Source organism: Sciurus carolinensis, chromosome 2 (genome assembly GCF_902686445.1).
Source record: "Sciurus carolinensis chromosome 2, mSciCar1.2, whole genome shotgun sequence".
In the NCBI taxonomy this organism is placed as follows: domain Eukaryota; kingdom Metazoa; phylum Chordata; class Mammalia; order Rodentia; family Sciuridae; genus Sciurus; species Sciurus carolinensis.
In genome coordinates, this window is record NC_062214.1 from 194843437 (window position 1) to 194865971 (window position 22535).

Genomic DNA, 22535 nt, shown 5'->3' on the forward strand with positions numbered 1-22535 from the left:
TTTAAAAGCAAAATCCAAGCTGAGTCAGATGGGTCGCTTGAAGCAAAAAGTGCCAGATGGAGTTGTATGTGACTCATTGTCTTGGGTTTCATGAGTAACATTTTAATTGGGTTGTGACTAGTTTGGGAAAACTTTAAAGCTCCCCCACCCCAAATCCGAATTAAAGTGGGACTTACTGAATGCTTCCAAGGCCACCACGCTCCCCAATTGGGGTTTTGTGAGTATACTTCTCTACTACACACGGTGCAACGCGTGGGTCAGTTCTTTCTGCCTGGGACGGAGAAGGAGGGAAACTTGGGTTTACTGAGCCTGTACTATGTGCCAGCCCTCTTTTCAGTGGTGTGCACACAGAATCCATGCACTGTTCGTAGGCGCCAGACGCGGCGCCTGGCGTGCAGCCGCGCCTAGTAAATGGTAGCTTAATGCTGGCTTTCATCGGATCTTAGGATTCCACCGTCAGTAAGAAGCGCATTATCTTCTGGGCACTAAGAAAGAAAAATCCACTAAAATCCTGACATCAGCTAGGACACACGGGCGGGAGGGCACGCACCAGGCTCAGAGACCTGAGAAAAGTGCGTCTTAAAGTCATTGGAAGCCAAGGCTGGAAGAGGGATTCCCTTCCCGGTCCACAGAGGAGAGACTGCAGAGAGGCAATACCCACCCAGAGCCCCAGGGGCTCACTCCCAGGTCCCACCAACATGGAGAACGCAGAGTCCTGCGACTGAACAGGGAGATGTGTTGGGGGAGAAGAGCTGCCTCAGTTTCCCCTGAAAGGCTGCCCATAAGCCACCATTTGTGCTGCCTGGGGGCAAAAGGGAGCCCCAGACGAAGGCTCCATTCTTTGCTTCTGTCCACTTTCGAGCAAAGGCGGGCACAGCCGGGAATTTTTTCTTCAAAGCAGGTTTTAGAGATCAGTAGTAATTTGGAGGACTGGGCCGCCCAGGGCCAGGTCCCACCCACACGCAGTGATTCATTATTCCAGGATTCTTCACAGACGGCAACTGGCCTTGGAAGGCAATGAGCTCATGAATATGCACAGGCCGGTCCTCATAAATTATGCATCCCATAGTCGGGAGGCTGAGGAGGGCTGAGTGGTTTTCTGCCCCAGGCGACAGAAGGCTCGCTCACAAGGACTTCTTGTGAAGCTCACATTCCGGGCTCCCTCCTTCTCCCCCATCACAATGACCACGCGGGGCGCCCACCACCCAGCTCTGTTAAAACTGGGACTCTGGTTTGCAAAGCAACCAGCGCCCGGACTGCGGCTTCACTGATGGTGATGCTCATGCTGCAGGCCCGCGGGCGTCCTGGCCCGCCCTTGATCAAGCCCAGGGCTGCCCAAAGCGTCTGACCTTACAGGGCGAAAGGCTGTGCGCAGAGGTGGGACTTGCCTGTTCTTACCCTGGAGCGTGCTCCGGTGTTGGCCAAGTGTCACAGAACAAACCCTGGGGGGGCGGGGGTCTGGCAAGCAGAGGGTTGACTGGGTTTCTCCTCTGCTTTCCGCCCACTCAGGTGCTGGAGCTGGGCACACAGAGGGCTCGCTGCCAGAGGGTGGGGGTTCTTGGGGAGCTCCACATGCCTACTCGAATCAGGGTTGCCCCTCCCCGCAGGGCCTTCCCCCTCCTGCCAACCCCCCTACTCCCAGGTGCCACAGCAAGCAGGGAGAAAGAAAAACGAAGAATCACAGACAAAAGCTAGAAGCCCTAGAGGACGCTGCCAGGGTCCAAGCCAGACAGTGACCAGAGAGCTCTAGAAACGTTAACTCACTTAATCCTCTCTACACCCTCAGAGGCACTGTCACGATCCCCACCTTACAGATGAGGAAACTGAGGCTCAGTGAAGTTGAGTGACTTGGGCGCAGTCACACAGCCCCAGAGTGGCCACGTCAGGATTCGCACTCAGGCTGCCTGGCTCCAGAGTCTAATTACAACCGCCTCACTCCCGCTCGCTCCACATTCAACCCCTGTGGTGCTAGCTCAGGATGTTCCCACGGTGGGTGCTCCTTAATACCTGTGAAAGGCCCCAGGCAGGCTGGCGAGCAGGCTGGCGGGCAGGCCACACAGACCCACAGTGGCTTTGGGGTCCTGGGATGAGCTGCGCCTCCTGGGAAGAGCAGAGTGGCCCTTGCTTGTCTGAAGGGGTTGGGTGGAGCCCCGGAGGTCACAGGATGAGTGTTGGAAATGATCTCAGCTGAGCCAGGAATGAGGACCAAATAGCTCAAAATCCAAGGGTAGCAAAACCCAGCACCTGATCAGCCTGGGTTCCAGCAACAGTTAGGGAGATAGACGCAGAAAGAACTGGTGAACTCTGTGGCCGAACAGAGGTGGATCAGACGGGCAAGGACAGTACATAAGTTAACAGTGGGCCCCGAAGCAGACAGTGACCTTGACTTTCAGCACCTTCATCTATGTCATGGGGACAAAAACAGCATCTGCTCCATTGGGTTGTTTTAAAATCTATTTTTTCATAAACTTTAAAAAATCGTAGTGTGGGACCTGGGTGCAGTGGTGCACGTCTGTCATCCAAGCCAATGGGGAGGCTGAGGGAGGAGGACCACAAGTTCAAAGCCAGCCTCAGTGACTTGGACGCGGTCTCAAAACATAAAAGGGCTGGGGATGTAGCTCAGTGATAGAGCACCCCTGGTTTCAATCCCCAGTACCCCTCCCCAAAATTGTGGTGTCCATGTGTACAGAAAAGTGCAGAGATCATAAGCTCACAGCTTCATGAATTTTCACATGGAGCACTCCTGAGTCACCAGTTCTTTGAGTAAGAAGAACATCACACCATCAGAAACCCCCTTGACGTTCACCAGTCACTGTGCCCAAAGACGAACACTGTTTGGATTTCTCATACTGAATTAACTTTGCTTGTTTATAGACTTCATGAAAATTAAAACACCAAGGGAAGTATTCCTAAGGACACAGAGCAACTGCAATTCACGTACATTGCTGGTAGAAAGTTATGACCATTTTGGAAAACTGATATCATCTACTGTGTCGGTTCATTTTCTGTTACTGAAACAAAATGCCTGAGGCTGAGTAACTTAATAAAGAAAAGAGGTATATTTAACTTCTAGTTCTGGGGACCCAAGAGTGTGGTGCCAGCTTTTGCTTATCTCTGGTGACATGGCCTCACAATGGCAGGAGCAACCGTGTGTGTGTGTGTGTGTGTGTGTGTGTGTGTGTGTGTGAGAGAGAGAGAGAGAGAGAGAGGAGAGAGAGAGAGAGAGAGAGAGAGAGAGGGAGACTGTATCACTAGAGAGGAAACCAAAGAGGCTGGGAGTGGCTGGCTTGTTCTTTCCACAGCCGTCTCTTGAGAACTAACTTGGGTCCCTCGAGAACTACCTTAGTCCATTCTCAGGGTGGATCCCCAGTCACCCCACCAGGCTCCACATCTCGAAGGCCTGGGGCCTCTGTAGGGCCACACTGAGGACCAACACAGAAGCCACTGGGAGACTCACAAACCACATCCAAACCATAGCATCTGCCACAGCTCAGAAGGACGCCTGGGCGCATGTGCATGGTGCTTGTTGAAGAATGACCATAGAGGGGGCGTGTGTGTGAAAACACACTCCATTCGCACACACCCAGGTGCGTGAGCAGTGAACTCACGGATCTCCGGAAGGACAGCAGCAACCCAGGGTAGCCTCGAGCTGGATGCTGGCAATAAAACAGATGAGCACGGAGACCCCAGGCAGAGTACTCCCCCAGCAGGGAGGGAGGAAGGCGAGGAGCCAGGCAGGGCAGTGCACACGGAGGCTGCGGCAGGTCAGAACAACCAAGGGCACAGGGGACGTGCTTAAGGAAGCGCGAGGCTGGCCTGTCCCTCTCCCGAGCTCCCATCTCTAGGTCCAGACTCAGGTCTCCATCCATCTCACCAGCTGGGTGCCTCGCCTGCCTGGCTCCCCAGGGGACTGATGGGTGGTGACAGGCGGCCCCACCATGTGACCACACCCACCTGTGCATGCAGGGGAGGGGACCGACAGCTCTAGAGGGACTGGGGCCACAGGAGGCTCGGAGCCTGGGGGGCCACAGTCCTCCTGCAGAGGCAGGTGTGGATGTTGGGCGGCTCTGCCTCTGGCTAGCACTGGCTCGGCTGAGGGTCTCGAATGCTTCCGGGGAGGAGACAGCTTGGGCAGGTCAGCTGGGCTTGAGTGGTCCTACGCTGGCCACTCTTCTGCTGTGCGACATGCCCCTCTCCCTGCCCTCTCTGTGACTCGCCTTCCTGGCGCCTGCTTCCTCCCCTGCCCTGCTCACCTGTTCCACCAGCTCCTCCACTCGGGGTCTTCAATGGCAGCTCTTCCCCTTCCCCCTCTCAGCCCTGGGATTCCGGGTGAGACAGGGGCAGCTCAGACAGGGACTGGGATTCAGTCCCGATTGTTCTGCCTCCACCAGGCTGTCTCCATGCAGGACAGCCTCCCCTCTCCAGCCGACAGCCCCCGCTCTGAGCTCCTCATGCTGGGCCTCGGGGCTCCGAGAGCCTCCACCAGCCACCCCTGCTAGGTGCCCTTGTCCTCCTCTCTCTCGGCCCCTCCCACCAAGGCATCAGGCCTGGGCTGCCTCCATGTCCACCCTCTGTGGTGGACAAAAAAGACGGAAATTGCTCTGCTGCTGGGGCCTGGTCCTGGTGACACATTCATCACCTCTGTGGCCCACAGGCCCATCCCATGGCTGTCCCTGTGCTGCCCATAAGACAGCCAGGGCTCTGAGGCCAGAGGGAAGCTCTGGGGCCTCCACTTTGGGGAGAATCGAGGCCCAGGAATGGCACTGCCCAACTCTCCCCAGGGGCAGCTCTCAGAGGGGGGGGAAGGTGGGGCCTCTGCCAGACGCCACGGCTCCTTTTCTGTCCTGTTCAGTGGATGACAACACTAAGAAATGCATCCGTCACCCTGGTGTGAGTCTGAAGTTCAGGCAGGTCCTTCTTTCCAAGAAGACGGCCATGGCCAGGCTGTGAGGCCATTCTGCTGATGAGGGGTCTCTGCCACCAAGTGCCCTGGCCATGCAGAGCCACCCTGTGGTGCCTGGGGACAGAAGAGCCCTGGGAGGCCGGAGGGAGTGTCTGTGGAGCGACGAGGGGAGAAAGCAGGCTGTCGACAGTCCTGTGAGTGGGTTAGGGAAGAACAGAGACACTTGAAAACTCTGATATCACGCCTGTAACCCCAGTGGCTCAGGAGGCTGAGGCAGGAGGATGGCGAGTTCAAAGCCAGCCTCCACAACTTAGTGAGACCCTGTCTAAATAAAAAGGGCTGGAGATGTGACTCAATGGTTAGGCACCCCTGGCTTCAATCCCTGGTACCAAAATGAAAGAAAGAAAGAGAGAGAGAGAGAGAGAGAGAGAGAGAGAGAGAATGTTCTGATATCGGCCATATGAGAGTTTAACATCAAGGACCTCTGAAACGTCCCATGAATCCAGCCCTGGGGTGCAAAGACGAACCAGACCCCCAGAGCCCAGCTCCCAGGGGGACGTCCAGGATCTGGGAAAGGAGGGTAGGGCAGGGTGAGGCCCAGGTCCAGTCCCAGCCTGGGGGCTCACCAGCCATTGTTGGCCAAGAGCCATGGAGGCGACAGGGAAGGAGGATAGGGACAAGATCCCAGCACTTTGTCCTCTACCAGTGGAGCAGAAATGGGCCAGTAGCCTGAGCAGAGCTCCAAAGAGAACGGATCCCCACAAGAGCTTGGGGGCAGAAGAACCCGAAGCCAAGGCGGCTGCCCAGGATCCACGTGGAGACGGGCGCCTCCGAATCTCCTGGGAAGGTGCCCACTCGCTGCAATTGACCGGCGCTCCGACAAGCCGCTGGCTCTGAGGGCCAAGGTCACGTGTGGCGCCTCCATGGCCTCCAGTGTAGGGCTCACAGGGTCTGGTGAGCCGATAAGGCCAGAGGGTCAGGCAGGCTTCCTGAGGGCACACCTGAGGGTGCCGCTGCGGTCACCACGTAAGGAAGCGCAGGCCACCACCCACAGCACAGCCCGGGCGGCGCTGCGTGGCCATGGGAGCCACGTGCATGTGACCTTCAGGCGCAGTGCGTCCGGGGGCCCTTGGCGTGGTGGCCAGCAGCGCGTCCGCGCAGGGTGTGGGGACCCCTAACCTCTTCTGCCCGTTCCTCTATCGGAGTGTAAAGTACACATGACGAAATTACTCTCAGCCGCGCTTCAGGGGCGTCAAGGAAACCCGGATCTGCAGTCGTCACCGCCGCCCCTCCCCCAGCTCCCTGCCGGGTGGAAACTGTCCCCCTGCGCTTCCGGATCGCCCAGCCCAGCCCTGCTCCGCGCCCCTGCTTTCTGTCTTGAGACCCTGACTCCTCCAGGTATCGTGGAGTCGGAACAATACCACCTTCCTCCTCTCTGCCTGGCGCTTCTCAGCCCGCGCTGTTCTCAGGGCTCCTCCGTGTTGTAGCATGTGTCAGAATTTTCTTCCCTTTTAGAGCAGAATAATATTCCGTGTGTGTACATGCGAGGTTTTGTGTATCCACTCGTCCATCCACGGACACTTTTGGCCACTCTGGGCAGGGTAAGCACCTCTCCGTCCATTTCCCTGCCTTCAACTCTCTTTGTTATGTTCCTAAAAGCCACGCTGCTGGATCACAGGCTAAGCTTATTTTTGATCCTATTTCAGGGAGTGGATGGGTAGTTCCTATCACACGTTGCATAGACCAACTCCCCATTTTAGGCGGGCTCAACCGCAGCAGCACAGGCCGTAGGGCCCTTCTAGCATTATTTAATATCAAAGGAACAGCTCCACGAGTCTAGAACTAAAAAGCAGGTTTGAACTCTTCATCCTTGAAATTCTATTGGACAACGTTAAACGTCTGCCCAAATCAACATCAATAATTTGTTTCCCTTGGCAAGGAAAAATGTTTAAAATTTAATGAAGCCAGCAGATTTCCACAGCCCCCTGTAGCCAAGCAGCAATCACACTAATAAATGGCCAGAGCTTTTCTTGTAAGAAGAATGCTTGCGCGGAGAGAGAGGGCCATTCTCTAATGGAACAAGGATGCCACGGTGTCCACAGGAAGCAAAGTGCAATCCATCATTCGGGGGAGTTTACTTTGAAAAAGCAGCGCCTCCACTGGGAGTCACAGCTTTCCAAAGGTCCTCTTGCTGCTTCTGCTGATTCATATTCCCATAATTCCCCCACTGCATAATATTTCCCCATCTCCATGGTGACTGTGAGAAGAAGGCCTGGTGAGGAACTTCAGGGTTTACTTCTGATTTCACTGAAAGTGGGCTGCATGCTCGTATTTTAAGGAGGAGAGAGAGACCTGGGGCTCCCTGAGCAGGTCTCGCTAGAGCCAGAGGGACCATGGGCTGGGGGACAGCAGCTGGCAGCTGGCCCTGATTCTCGCACTTTCCAGTCCTCCCCTCGGAGCCCCAGCTCCTTTTTCAGTAAAATGATGTAGAGGATGGGAACCAGGATTCCCTGGGGAACCAGTTGAGAACACGCAAGCTGTAAAACCTTATCTAAAACAAACCACCACCACAACAAAAAACCCAAATGCAAGGCCCTGTTCCGGGCCAGTGCGTTGCTGTCAGTGGCTTTCCTGTGGCCTCCCCGGGCCCCTCACTCACACCCATGTCTGTGACCTAGGGGACAGGAACTTGGCTGTATGCCTATTCTGAACCCTCCCCTTCTCCCAGCACGTGAGTCTACTCAGCACAGACCCCAAGAAGTGCTTGAATTCGAATCTGATCCAGCAAATGCTTGGCAAGCCCATTCTGCACCCGGTTAGGGGCCATGGGGTACATGGGGGAACTGAGTCACCCTGACTTGAAGTTGCGCCTCTGACTTCCCAGTAGCTTTGTGCAGGGTGGGGGATGAGAGCAGCCGACATTGGATCTAGCACTGGATGCTAGGTTCACCCTTGCTACCTTTGAGGGCGGAAGCATGGTCATCACCAATGCCCCATGTGGAGTGGAATCATCGGAAGGGTATGTGGTTCTCAGACGTGACCCAGAGGACAGAGGAATTCACTCTGCGTGCTGTGGTAGCATCTCAGAGTGTTTTGCAGAGGGGCTTTCTGAGCGGGGCTGATGACGTGTCGGGGAGGGGGATGAAGGACTGCGGAGGTGACAGAGTTGCCTTGGAGAAGCAGATCTTGGGCAGAGGCAGAGATGAGAACGGCATGGGGTGGACCAAGCAGACCTACTGACTTCTGATGCTCAGGGTTCCTCACGATGTTATGCTGGGGACGCTCAGGTCCTAAGTGTGCGGGAGATTCCTCTGAGGCCACACCTCCCACGCTGGCACTGGCGACGTGAGCACCCCAGGCCCTCTTTCTCCCCCTCCTCCCTCCGCCTGGGAGCAGGGCCTCGGCCCTCCTGCTGTGTTTCCCACCAGTCCCTAATGCCTCCTCCAAGTGCAGGCCTCCTGTCCTGTGTCACGTGGCCACTTCACCTTGTCTCCTTTTGCCCTTCTCCCAGTTCCGGTGACGTCTACACTTGGTTGTTCATTCTCCTTCCTGGAAGAGGGATTCCCTCCTCCGTCTGCCTACGGTGGTTTTCTAGAGTCAGAGCTGTGTTCAAATTCCAGTTCCCATACTTCCTAGCAGTCCTCCTCAGTGCAGGCTGCCATAAGAATGCCGTAGACCGGGGACTTCAACCACGGTTACTCATCACAATTCTGGGGCCAGAAGTCCAGGATCGGGTGCTGGCAGAGCCAGTGTTCACTGAGAGCTCACTTCCTGGTTTGCAGACAGCTGTCTTGTGTCCTCACATTGTGGCAAGCAAAGAGAGAGAAAGCAAGCTCTCACGCCTGTCACCTCCCAAAGGCTTCATCTCCTCCTGTCTTCTCGCTGGGGTTAGAATTTCAGCACATGGATTTTGAAGGGGCATGAACATTCAGTTCATAGTTCTACCACAGTTTTGTTTTGTTTTGTTCTGTTTAACATCTCGGGCCTCCTTTTCTCCATTTATAAAGCAGGGATTGTTAGTACCACATGGCCAAGGAACAAGAATTATTTAATTACATAACAAGCTGAGTGCAAGGCCTTGTGCCTAGTAAGAGCATCCCTGTCTTCCCTCCCCTGCTCTTTCTTATAGTCTCCATTGGTATCAAAATGATCTGTATCTGCTTTGCCCTCTGGATGCTGAGTTTTGCAGGATCTGTGGCTCTGCCCTCTGTGTTTGCTACCCTAATAAACTTGTTCTCAAACTTTTAAAACCACAAGTCACAGAAATAAATACATTTTACACCATAACCTGTTGATCTAAGTAACAGATGAAGGGATTGAGGGAATGATCATCTACATCAATTTTTATTGTTATCATTTTAGTATTCTATAAATTGCTGACAAGAGGGTGTTAAAATCTAGTGTGATATGGAATTTCCTATTGCTCCCTTTTAAAACTGTCGATTTTTACTTTGTGATTTTGAGATTCTGTTATTAGGCACATACACATTTATTATTGCTGTATCTTCCTTTAATCATCATGATGTGTTTCTCTTTATCTCTAGTAGTACTCTTTGTCTTAAAGTCTGTTAAATCTTAACAGTGCCACTCCAGCCCTGTCATATGTACTGTGTTCATAATATATAATTTTCTGTCCATTTACTTTCAACCTCTATGTATCTTTATTTTTAAAATGGATCTCTTATAGACAGAGATTCCATTCTGGTAATCTCTGCCTTCTCATTAGAGTATTTAGTCCCTTAATGTTTAATGTAATTATTGATTTCATTGGATATAATTATGTCATTTTATTATTTATTTTGCATTTATTCCTGCTATGGTTTAGATAATTGTCCCCTAAAGGCGCATGTGTTAAAGTCTTTGTTGCTAGCCTGGATGCTATTGGGAGGTGGTGGAATCTTTGGGGGAGAGTCTAGTTGGAGGAAAGGGATGTTGGGATCCCCGCCCTCCATCTCTTTCTTTGCTGCCCTGCTCCGCCCCCATGAGGTGAGCAGTTCTCTTCTACTGTGTGTTCCCATCATGATGCACTGTACTGCCGCAGGCCCAGAACGACAGGGCCAAGCAACCATGAGCCAAAACCTAAAATCACAACTCAAAATAAGCCTTTTTCCCTTACTAAGTTTTTTATTTCAAGTGTATTTTTTACAGTAATGAAAAGTTAACTAAAAAACCTCCATACTTTTTTAAATTTCTCTATTCGCCTTTCCAGTTTTTTAATTGTCTTAATAGTTTTAGTATTTTAACTTATATCTATTGACTTTTTAGCTATTCTCTTTAGTATTTTTAGAGATTATCATATGCACCTTAACTTTTCACTGCCCACTTGGTTTTGCATCATTTTATATAGGTTCATTTATCCACACTCCCACCATCCTGTGTGTGTGTGAGAGACTAAGACTGGAACCAGGCATGCTATACCACTGAGCCGCCCCCCTGGCCCTTTTCATTTTGACAGTGTTTTGCCAGGTTGCCAAGGCTAGCCTCTAACTGGCCATCCTCCTGCAACAGCCTCCTGAGTCACTGGGATGATACACATGTGCCATTGCACCCAACATCCACCCCCCTTCTTAGGACAGGTGTCACGTATACGAATTCTCATTTGTCAGTGACATTTCTTCCAGAACTTTAAACTGTCCTTACACTCTGGCCTCCTTATCCACAGCCACTCCCCACATAGCCCCAGTGCATGGTCTGTCTTGTGGTCTGCTTTTAAGGCTTTATTCTTTACTTTGTTTCTATCAACTTGACTATCGTGTGCCTTAAATACAGTGTTTTTAAAAATATATTTTAGTTGTTGATGGATCTTTATTTTATTCATTTATTTATGTGTGGTGCTGTGAATTGCCTCACACATGACTCTACCACACTCTTTATGTGGTTCTACCACTGAGCCACACCCCCGGTCCCTAAATACAGTTTTATTCATTATTCTGTTCAGATTTTCCTGAGATTTTAAAAAGAATCTTTTTTATTTATATATATTTTTAGTTGTAGGTAGACACAATACCTTTATTTTATATTATGTACTGCTGAGGATCAAACCCAGGGCCTCACACATGCTAGGCAAGCACACTACCACTGAGCCATAACCCCAGCCCTTCCTGAGAGTCTTGAAACTGTAATTTGTTTCTCTCTAAATGTGGGACGTTTTCAGCTGTTATTTCTTCAGATACTTGTCGCGCCCTGTCCTCTCCTCTGCTTCTGGTATGACGGGACTGTCCGCATGTCCCTGCTATAGTTTTATTTGTTTCTCTCTCTCTCTTCTTCAGATTAGAAAGTTTCTGTTCACCTCTCAAGTCTATGGATTTTTTCCCTCTGTCATCTCTATTCTGATACTGAGTCCAACCAGTGATTTTTCTTGTCTCAGATACTCTTCAGTTCTGAGGCTTTCATGATTCATTTTTTTTAAGTCCACAAATCAGTGATTTTTAGTATGTTCACAGAGATGTGCAACAAAACCTTTCATTACCCCCAAAAGAAACCACATGCCCATTAGCGACTGATGGTAACCATTAATCAACTTCACGTCTCTATAGCCTTACCTACGCTGCGCATCTCCTGGGAATGGAGGCCTACAACGTGAGGGCCTCAAGCCTGTCTTCTTTCTTCAACACGAGATCTCTTCACCCAGGTCACAGCCTCTATTAGTACTTCATTCCTTTTTATGACTGAATAATATTCTATTGCGTCGACAACCACATTTTTTCCCCCATGCAGCAGTTGGTAGACTGACATCAGTCAGCTTCCACTTCTGGGCTACTAAGAATAACACTGACAAGTGGTTCGTTTATATGTTTTATGCTTCTTGACAGATATGTCTTCTCTTTATATTTATTAGATCATATTTTCTTTATTTCACTCAATATTGTTATAATAGCTGCTTTAAAGTTCTTGTCTAATAATTCCAATGTGTGGGTCATCATAGGATCGGTATGTGTTGACTGACTTTTTTCTTGAGAATGAGTTGCTTTTTCCCATCTCTGACACTTATACATATATATATATACATAGACATTATATATATGTATAAATGTATGTGTGTATATTTGTATATATATGTACACACATATACATGAACATACATGCATACACATGCATACACACATACGCGTACTACATACATTTTGGGGATTATATCTGGGTTTGTGAGTGTTCTGTGGTGCAGACTCTGGGTTTTGTGATACTGTTTTGAAGAGTTGCTGTTTTAGTTTCTTCGGGCAGTTAGCTTAGTCAGAGGCAAATGCAGTCACACTCATGGACTGGGGCTCAAGTCTTGGTTCAGACTGCTTTTGATATCCCCAGAACAAGTGCGGTTTGGGGTTCAGACAGAAGCGGACAGAGTTCATGTCCATGCCGGCTCTTTCTCCCTTGTCTCTCCTTTCTTGTTCTAGCCTCCTTCTCCTGGTTCCTCTGCATCGAGGGACAACAGGCCTTCTGCTGGAGCTTAGTTACACTGGGCCACCACTACAGTGTGGCCACCCTCAGGGCAAAGTCACAAACCGCACCCCTCCCCCCGAAATCCACCTTGGGGGGAATGATCCTTCTAGGTTTTAATGCTGCTCCAAAACCTCCTTTTGTCAAGGCCACAGGGCCCTCGGTGGTTTTATTTTTAAATACATATTACTTAGTCATCGATGGACCTTTACTTTATTCATTTATATGTGATGCTGAGAATCGAACCCAGTGCCTCACACGTGCTAGGCCAGCGCCCTGCCACTGAGCCCCAGCCCCGCCCCTTCGGGGTTTGTTGAGTGGAGTTTGTGCTATCTGCAGGGGTGCTTAAGACCTTACTCCTCCCTACCAGACGCAGAGCAAAATCAGAGCCCGTTCTTACCCTACTCGGTACCTCCCAGTGGTGTAGCTCATATGTTTTGCTCTCTTCCACAGCACTTCACTTTCGAGATGCTGGCCTCAGTCTCTGCCACACTGATTTTATGGCCCATTAGAGGGTCACAGCCTGCAGTTTGGCCTGAGGTGCTCACTCGCGGGCAGGAGGTCTCCCCTCCCGCCCAAGGTCCAGAGGCTCTGTGTGCTGAACACACGGGGTGCAGAGCGGCCACAGGCGATCGCTACAGATGGGTGTGCAATGATGTCTCCTCCTCCCTTCCTCTGGGCCCACAGTGACCAGGCCCGCAGTCCCTCAGGTGAAGTCCTCAAGCTAGCCCACGATTTAGACCTTCGCACCTCGCGGACTCCCGGGAGTGGCAACACAAGGCCTCCAAGTTTTAATTTTGCTGGATAAAGATATTTAATAAGGATGACCCCCCACTGTGGCTGTCACTTCACACAAGGAAGGCTGTTTTATCACCCCAAATGTCATATGAACTATCTCAGAATAAATCAAAGTCCCAAGGTGAAACACATTTGCTTTCATGACAAACTCAGACCACCTTTTCTTCAGGGTTCCTTGGGCAGGCATTCAGGAGTCTCCCATCCAGCCAGGGCCACAGGAGCTCCCAGAATCTATCCGTGTCAGGCCCAGAGAGGGGCAGTCATTACCCAGGACTGAGCATTTGGGAGGAAAGGGGCTTCCTGTGTTCCCTGGGTAATTCTTCACTGAAAATCCATCTGACTCCAGAGATGCGGCCTGGCTCCCTGAGCCCCTCTCTGCTGGGTAGAATTCCCAGGCCACCGAGTGTGCCGAGTGTGCCGCACTGACTGTCGCCGTCCCCCTGAGGCAGCCCCGGCTGCCCTACTTGCTATCACCCAGATACGCAGGGTCTTGTGGCAGAGAGCAGGAGCCTGGATGGGGAGCGGAGGCAGCCTGGCGAGCTGGTGCTTCTCCCCTCTCAGACCTCACCCTGCTCCCTCAGCAACCCAGGAGCCCCAGGGGCCCTTTAGAGCCCGCATAATGGACGCCTGCTCGCTTCTGGAAAACCACCAGTCCATCTTGCTTAATGGCCACAGAAGCAACCGGACGCAGGCATTCTGCTCCTAAACCGCCTCCCCGGCTCCCCTTGGAGGAGGGGCAACAGCGGCTCACAAGGGAGAACCCGGCTTGGTGTCTTTCTTCTGCTTCTGGAAGGCTGGGTAAGCATCTTCCCTCATCTCACCCTCGGTCCGACTTCCTGGGAGGCTGGGGTACCAGTCATGGGGAGCCCCACAACCATACTTGGGGTTGGCAGGAAGAGTCTAGGTCTGAGAAGACCCCCTGTCAGGGCTCTCGGGGAGACAGCGTGGGAGGGGGGCAGCCAAGAGGCCCTGGCTAAGTGCAGAGGGCTTGGAGTTGGAGCTGAGAAGGTGGGGCTCCAGCAGGGCTGCTTCCTCTGGTTTCCAGAATGCCTGGTGGCACAGATGGCAGCCTGGGACCTCAGCACTAACCCCTGTCCACACTCTTCCCCAAGACGTTCCTAGGCTCCTTTTGGGTAGGCAAAGCCCAGACTCAGTGAGCACACACCAATGGTCAAGGCCGCTGTGTAACGCTCTGGGTTTTTGTGATACTGTCCACCTCATCTCCTCTTCTGGGATCCTTTAGACCTCCGCACATGCAGCAGCTAATGGGTGCATGCCTGACACTCCAGGGCACCTCCAGCCGCAGCCCTGGACGAGCAGATTGTGCGCATTTTAAATAACTCCTGGGGCCTGGTGTAGGACAAGTGTCCAACTACATGACTGATGGGTGGTTTCAGCCAGGGGCACATGCCCTGCCTGCCTGTGAGGGCAACAGGGATGTCAGCTATGCTCGTGGTACCCCGCAGCCCCAAGGGTAAGGAGCAAACCTGCTGCATGCGTTTGAAGCCCCAGGTAGGAAAGAAGCTTAAGAGATGAAGGGAAGGAGGAGGGGTGTCTTGGCAGCATGCTCTTGAATAAGAAAGTTAAGATTTTAATTGCAAATCTTGCAAATCCCTCTGACAGCTTGACTTTAAGGGAAAAGATGAGCTAAATTTACCCCAGCCAGTTAAAGAGCCCAAAATTCAATTTACTAATTAGCCTAAAATGGAAACTAGTCCAGTTATCATAAAGAGCTTTTCTGTTTAAAAAAAATACAAAAAGAAAAAGAGTTGTTCCTCGTTCCGTTCCGCCATGCACTTGAGCACCAACACGTAACCAGGAGTGCAGCTTGCGGGTGCACTGGCCGTGACAGGCAGGCAGGGTCGCAGCCTTCCTGGACAGTGACAGGAGCCCTGCCCTAGGTACAATACTGGGATGGGGCATCAGGCCTGACCTGTTGCTCATTACCAAGCATCCACGAGTGGTCCAGTCTCTGTTCTTCGGGAGTGCAGCACCAGTGGGTAAGCCAGGCGAGGTCATGAGAACCATCACACACCTGGACAGGTCCTGGGTGTGAAGAGTTCCTAGGAGGCAGGGCTACCTCTGGGAGGAAGGCTCCGAGGGTAGATGGCATTCAAGATAAACCTTGAGAGATGGTGACGAGGGAAAATGTGGAGCAATGAGAAGGAACAGGTGTGAGGTGGGAAGAGGGGGTGGTCCATTTCCCAGGCGGGTAGACTGAGGCACAGTGGAAAAGGTCGTTCCCATGCCAGCAAGGTTGGCCTGGCCCTGTCAGTGCGGGCTCACAGACTGGGCTTCTTCTTCACGTGGTGGGCTGCAGGGATTCAGGGTGCCCCTGAGGACCTGAGCTGGGAGTGGGTGGATTACAGCCTCACTCTGGCAGCTCAGCCGGCCACGGTGTGCGGGAGGCGCTGTCATGGCTGGGGTACGTAGTCACATAGTGTAACTACAATACGATATTAGGAATGGCATGCCAGAAGCAGGCGTGCCATTATTAACCTCTTCTGTGTTCTATGCAATGGCAGCCTGGGGAGAGAAACAAAGATGCTGAATGAAACCTTTTGTAGATTCGTCCAGGACATTATAGGCGCATGTTAATAGTCGTGGCTCAAAAAGTAACATTTGGGAGGAAGAGCCTTCCACAGCACGATTTCATGGCACGGTGTATGTTTATACTCTTCCAAGGAAAACAGATGGTTTTTCTAAACTTCAGCTCTCTTTGAGTTGATTTTCCGTCTGCTCTCAAACAGTGCCATAAAATGTCCCAGAAGCAAAAATAAAATCAGAGCAGGTAGCACAGCTCCTCATACGAGAGCCAGCACCTGTATCTGTGGTTCCATATCCACAGATTCTGACACCCACAGATTGGAAATATCTGGAAAAAACTGTGTCTGTACTGAAGCTATACAGATGTTTTCTCTTGTCCCGATTCCCCAAACAATACACCTAACAGTTATTTACATAGGATTTGCATTTTAGGAGGTAGTGTAGGTAATCTAAAGGATAGGGCTGGACAGGGCTGCTGGTGTCGTCAGTGGAAAAGCCCTTGCGGAGCAGGTGTGAGGCCCAGGGTTTCACTTGCAGTAACTGCCACCACCCAAACACACACACACACACACACACACACACACACACACACTACACAGGAGGATGTGCACAGGATTGTGCAAATAACTGCATTCTATACGAGGTATTTGTCCACACTTGGATTTTAGAATTAGCAAGATCCGGAGCCAATGCCCCATGGATAACCAGAGATGAATCTACAAAAGAGCCTCCCTCTATATTGCCAGTGCTCTTAGAGATGATGCAGGAAGGAAGCAATTTTACCCGTTATAAGTGAAGGAAAAGTGAACGCCTGTGAAATTGTGTTGAACCCCCAGGACATAGAGACATGCCTTTTGCTGTTGTGTTTATTGGGTGGAGTTGGTTCTAAATCACTCAATGACATCACTAAGAGGGCACATAGTAATGTATCTAACGACCTCATCTCAGTATATGGCATGAAAATGAATTCTAATTTGTTGTCGTGAGTAAGAGGGTCCTAGTGAACTCCCCTGTTCTCACAGGGTGAGAGCTTGCCTGGAAATGTGCTCCCCAGCTACCTTTCAGCTGCCATCTCTATTTCTCAGCAGAGTGGACAATATATGAAAACAGGACTTTATGCATTATACTATTGTGCAGGAATGCACTTTTTCCTGGAAGATTTACCTTAAAATTGTGAGCCTTAGCCACGCATTATCCCAAACTCAATTGATTTACATAGGATTTGCAGTTTGGGGGAAACCCAACTCCAATGCAAAGCAAAGTAAAAAGGTACGTAGATCTTTCGCCATCCAAGATTTTCTTACTCAAAGGACAGGTCCCTCTAGGGCTGGAGTTGAGACTTGGGCTGGCACAGTTGCCGGCCTCGGAAGATGGCTCCATAGATGTCTGCAGCGCCGATGACCGAACTCACAAATAAGAGCAAATAAACAAACAGAAGCTTGAGAAGTTAGATTAAAACGCACAAGTGACTTTAAAGTGAGTTTAAAATTTGCCATGTCACACACTGTCCTTAATATTAAAAACAAATAGTTCCACAAGGCTTGAGACTAAAAGGTGGGGTGGCTGTTCCCTTCCCTGGTTTCCCACGCCATGCCTTACCCTTCCTCTTGCGTGAAGCCACTGCCGCTTCCGAACCTCATCTTTCCTTTTGGTATGCAATTGCCTTTCTTGGAATAGCGTCCACTGCTGCTCTCTGGTCTTCCTGGCTGCCCAGCACACGACTGGTACTGTCCCGCCCCCTTTCCTGGGGACTCCTCCCATCTCTCCGTTCCCACATCACTCTCTTCCTTGGCAGCTCCCGTGTGGGATGAGCAAGCCAGGTGCCACGTGGTGAGCAGGCCCCAGGCAAATCTCAGACGTGGGCCTTTTTTTCTTGACATCTGTGATAAAAATCTAGATGACTGGCAACTTTATTTCTTGCCATTTTGATGCTGTGAGGCAGCTTCTGATGTTTTTAATAACCCTGTGTGAATCTAAAATAATCTGCTGCAACGCACAGCGTGGATGGATGCTGAACCTTTCCATATCAGCTAGGATGACCATATAATTTATCATCCCCACCAGAATACTTCAGCGAGTCAAAGGGAGACATTAGCCACCAGCCAGGACACAGGCAGGAGCCCAGCTGTCCCAGGCACTGCAGGATGAGCGGTGGCTCTAACATTAGCTTATTTACTCTGTGGTTAGCCTGTGGTATGCCAAGAACTGCCACGAAACTTCACAATAGAGCCAATCACCGAATGTCCTGAAATTGACATTATTCGGTGGAAAGGCTATAGATTAACATACAATGTTAACATACAATGTTCTGTGGCACTTACAATAGAGACAGTGATAGCGAGTTTTACGAATGCAATGATGTTTCTAAGAAGAGGAAACCAACAACTATTGCTTTTGATCTTCCACTTCACTTCAGATACTTTGAAACGTGTAAATTCTTTTGATGAAATACATCATTAAGAATGTCTGAGTGAATAGCCTACGGGGTAAAAAGGTCAAGGGCTTCTTAGATAATAAAGAGGTATTCTGTCTCTTCAGACAGTAAACAAATTATCTAAGAAAATCTCCAACATTTGTGGCTCTGGGGTGTCAACATTTTTATAATAGAAGAATGGAGTTGGAGCAGCCTTGATAAGGCTGTCTGAGCAGAGTGCTGCTTCTCAGCCGACCCTCTCCTCCGTCCTGGCCCATCCCAGCCAGTGACAGCGTTGGTCCAGGAGCTGGGTTCACCAGGCTAAGAATATCTTGGCTTTTTAGGATCTGATACCACACCTAACGCTCCCAGTCAGGTGCAAGGCCAGGGCACCCACAGATTCAGTGGAAAGATATTTCCACCAGCAGGAATCTCAAGAGCAAAATCCCCTGGGGCAGGCAATTAAGGGGTTTTAGGGAAATGAAAAGCAGAGTGGATTGCTGAGGACAAAACACATCCCTAGCCAGAAGCACTAGGATGGGAGCCAGGAAGGACCCTGAGAGCCAGTGTGCATATTTGGGACTTGGTTTCATGGGCTGGGAGCCAGGAAGGACCCCAAAAGCCAGTGTGCATATTTGGGACTTGGTTTTGTGGGCTTCTTTTCCTCCAGTGAGGACAATAATCTTAAAACTGGAGGGATAGGAGAAACATCCCTCGGGAGGCATTGTCAGGAGTCCAAGGAAGGCAAGAGATGGCAGGAGACTGCAGTTCTCCAGGGCTCCACCAGCCGCCCTTAATTTTGCCAGATGGGAGTCACAGAAAACTGGGAAGGGAGAAAAGGTCATCATTTCCCAAAGAGCAGAAAAAGTTGGATTCTGGAAAATGCAGCTGATATGTTTGATATTAATATGGGTTCTGAGCGAAGATTTCAACAGATCTTTGAAGAGCTAGCGTGTCGACACACTTGGCAGGAAAGGTAGTTCCTCAGAGCCCAGCCAACCACCTTCCTCTTCTCGTGGTGTAACCAGACTGGCTTTCAAAGCAGTGGCAGAGATTCTTCTCAAACCCCCTGGACAAACAGAGGAAGACAGGCAAACAGCTGGACAAGCAGACCCAGGGATAGGCAAAGAGCTGATCGGAGGTGCAGGCAGGTGTCCCCAGTGCTCCCTGCAGGTTCTGTCCCCTTCCTGCACTGATGATGTGCTCATCAATTACCAAGATGAGGAGACCTTAAAGGCACATTCCCTGCTGTCACAAAGCTGATGTGTTACATGTCAGATTTAAGAGTTTAAGAGATTTTGGTTGTAAAAGGATGGATGGAAACCAATAAGATGACATTTAACAGGGATAAAGATAAATTCTGTCTTTAGATAGAAAAAAAATTAATTAGCTCAGTACAGAATGGGGAAGACCCAAGAGCAGTTCATTTCAAAAAGACTGATGGGTTTATAATTGAGCAGAAATTCAATGTGAAACAATAGCCCACATCCTGGCTGCTCAAAAAAAAATCAATATAAACTTTGGATACATCAATAGAATTATAATATTCAAGGTACTAAAGGGAAGTGCCACCAGGTCAGAGTCCTCTGGGATTGCTATGTGCAGTTCTGGGTACCAGGATGCAGGGGAAAGTTGACTTGGTGAGGTGGGATGTGCATCTGGGCAGATGAGGGGGTCTCAAAGTGGTCACATGATGGACAGGGAGGAATGGTGTTACTCTGCAGACATGAGGGCTGCATTCCAAGTTTTTGGAAGTCTGTCAAGTGTAATGGGTGGCCAATTTTGTCTGGAGAGTTCATTCATTCATTCAGCAGCATTTTGATCCCTGTCAGCTAGATTCCGCATTGTGGCAGGCATGACGGGTATTAGAGGCATGTGATCTCCTGGAAGAGATGGACACATACGGTGTCCCACAGGTCGAGGTGGACTGACATGAGGGATATGGAAAGGAATTGTAAGGGGTAGATTTGCTTGGGCTACAGAGGTCCATTAAAGCCCTCCTGACTAGGCAGCCTTGGTGCTGGTGGGCAGGGAAGGCCAGCACTCAGGACTGGGGAACGGTGCTGGCTGAGGTCCAAAGTATTCAAGCACATGGTATGTCTGAGAGCCGAAGTTGCCGATGGCATGGTGTGACAGGGGAGTTGGATGCCAAAGATGGCCTTTGAAGCAGGACAAAGTCTGTGCCAAGATGTCTGCACTTGACGGTAGGCAACAGAGAATGAAATGACATCAAGTGACTTGTCTCTCTGGGCAAGTTAACCCCAGGGTAGTGAAACCAAGCTGGGGCATCAGTCCCTGGACCGTTATTGCAATATTTCAGAGTAGATGAAAACTTGAACCAGGACAGCAGGAGATCAAATGGCCAGACAGAAGTAGGACCGACGAAGGATGCTTTGCAAGGGCTACTCGGGCTAAAAATAAGCAGCCATCTATTTAATCATTGGAGCTCTTCAACTTGTGAGAGGAGCTTAGTGACCACTTGTCAGGGGTGCTGTAGAAACGACAGTCACATTGGCAGGCAGGTGGGACACCATGGGGTTTAATGTTCCTTATCAGTGCTAAGAATCGGTGATTCTCTCTCCCTGTACGGAGTGATGATTTCATCATAAGAAGGTATATTTCATTTTTTTTTTTTAAAACTTTGTTTTAGTTGTAGGTGGACACAATACCTTTATTTTATTTTATGTGGTGCTGAGGATCGAACCCAGGACCTCACACATGCTAGGCAAGTGCTCTATCATTGAGCCACAACGCCAACCCTCTAGTTCATGTTTCAATGTCAGTAATGAAGGGTGGCATTGCCAGCGCCTGGCTTTGAGATTCTATGCCAACAGCATTGACTTGCTATAACTCCCACAGCGAAAGACCACAAACCAGGCAGTCAAACAACAGGCACTTGCTATTTCTCTAGAGGCTGGAAGTCCAAGATCAAGGTGGTGTAGGCAAGGTTGGTTCCTCTGAGGCTGCAAGGGAAGGACCAGGTCCAGGCCACCCTCCTGGCTTGTAGATGCCATCTTCTGCTTGGCCATTATCTTTCTTCTGTGGGAAACTGTCTGTGTCCACATTTCCCCTTCTTATAAGGATGCCTGTCACATTAGATTAGGTCCCAGTGTAATGACCTCATTTTGACCTGATTGCCTCTGTAAAGACCCCATGTCCAAAGAGGTTACCTTCTGAGGTCCTGAGGGTTTGCACTTCAGCACAGGAATTTGGAGGAACAGGATTCAGCCCATAACACTAACAAGGTCAACTGTTTTTTGTTCTTGGAGCGAAAGCACAGCCCCCATTAGGATCTCTGAGTCCTCCTATGAGCAGTCTGTGTCTGTCACAGTGAAGTCCTGGGCTCCTCAGGTGCCTTCATCTGCCAGGAGTAGCCTTCCCTAGCTCAGTGCTCCCTTCTACAGCTCTGGTCCCTCAATTTCCTCCTCAAGCCAATTCAGATCCTCCAGAACCATCTGGAATCCTTCCATTTTTGTTTCATACCACTTACAATTTGTAATTACGTATCTACTTGTAGGATCAGTATATGTCTGAATGTTACCAGAAGGAATATGCTTTACCGGTTGCAACTCAGCACACATAGCTGCATTTAAAGGAAAGACCCATTGATCCAAGTAAAAATATTTGTTCCATACCAAATTTTCTAGTCCATTTCATTTTTTAAAGTTGTGGTAACATATGGGGAACAAGAAATTGACCGGTATACCCATTTTTAAGTGAACAGCTCTGAAGCATTGGCAGATCCACCTTGGTGGCCCACCATTGCCACCATCCATCTCCAGACCTTTTCCATCATCCCAAACTGAAACTGTCCCCATCCTACCTCCCCTAAGCCCCAGCACCCACCATGCTATTTTCCATCTCTATGAATTTGTCTGCTCTAGGAACTTGATGGAAGTGGAGTTCTATAGCGTTTGTCCCTTTGGGACAGACTTATTTCCCTCGGCACCATGTCCTCAAGGTTCCTCTGTACCATCGCCTATGTCCAAATGCCCTCTCTTTTAAAAAGCGGAATAACAGTCCATCGTACGACTCCCCACCCTGGTGCTTATCCTGTCAACCCTCAGCGTGTGCTTGGGTTACTCCTACTTTCGGCCCCTGTGAACGATGCTGCCGTGAACACGGGTGTGCATGTATCTATGAAGTCTCTGCTTTCGGATTTTGGGAGGACACACCCAGAAGAGGCATTTTCTATTTCATTGTTAAGGTGCTGATTACAACCCTATAACCTGAGTTCATGGCCATCTGCAGTTGGGAAGTCTCCATGTTTTCTAAGCTGCACCTTCAGCCCCAAGCCTGGCACCTGGCACTGTGTGACTGTTTTTGGAGGCCTGTCCCACTAAACAATAGTGTGCAAGGCTTCACGTTTCTGAGAAATTTTTTTATTGCTGCTCTCTGAATAAAGGCTACAGAGCTCCTCCCTCCCTTTCTCTTTTCCAC

General features: G+C 50.1%; 1 protein-coding gene across 6 annotated transcripts in view; it reads left to right on the forward strand.

Annotated features, from left to right (window-relative positions):
• The window catches only part of Eml1 (EMAP like 1), a 164110-nt gene that overhangs the window by 22737 nt on the left and 118838 nt on the right, over positions 1-22535 (forward strand). For 2 of the 6 annotated variants that reach the window (XM_047539678.1, XM_047539681.1), the window contains exon 1: positions 13745-13933. The exons of 2 other annotated variants lie outside the window; for them this stretch is intronic. In XM_047539678.1, the coding sequence (XP_047395634.1) occupies positions 13801-13933 (133 nt within the window). In that variant the 5' untranslated portion in view covers positions 13745-13800. Of the gene's footprint in view, positions 1-13740; positions 13934-22535 lie in introns of those variants that run through there. 2 more of the 6 variants (XM_047539679.1, XM_047539680.1) reach the window with 2 other exon arrangements.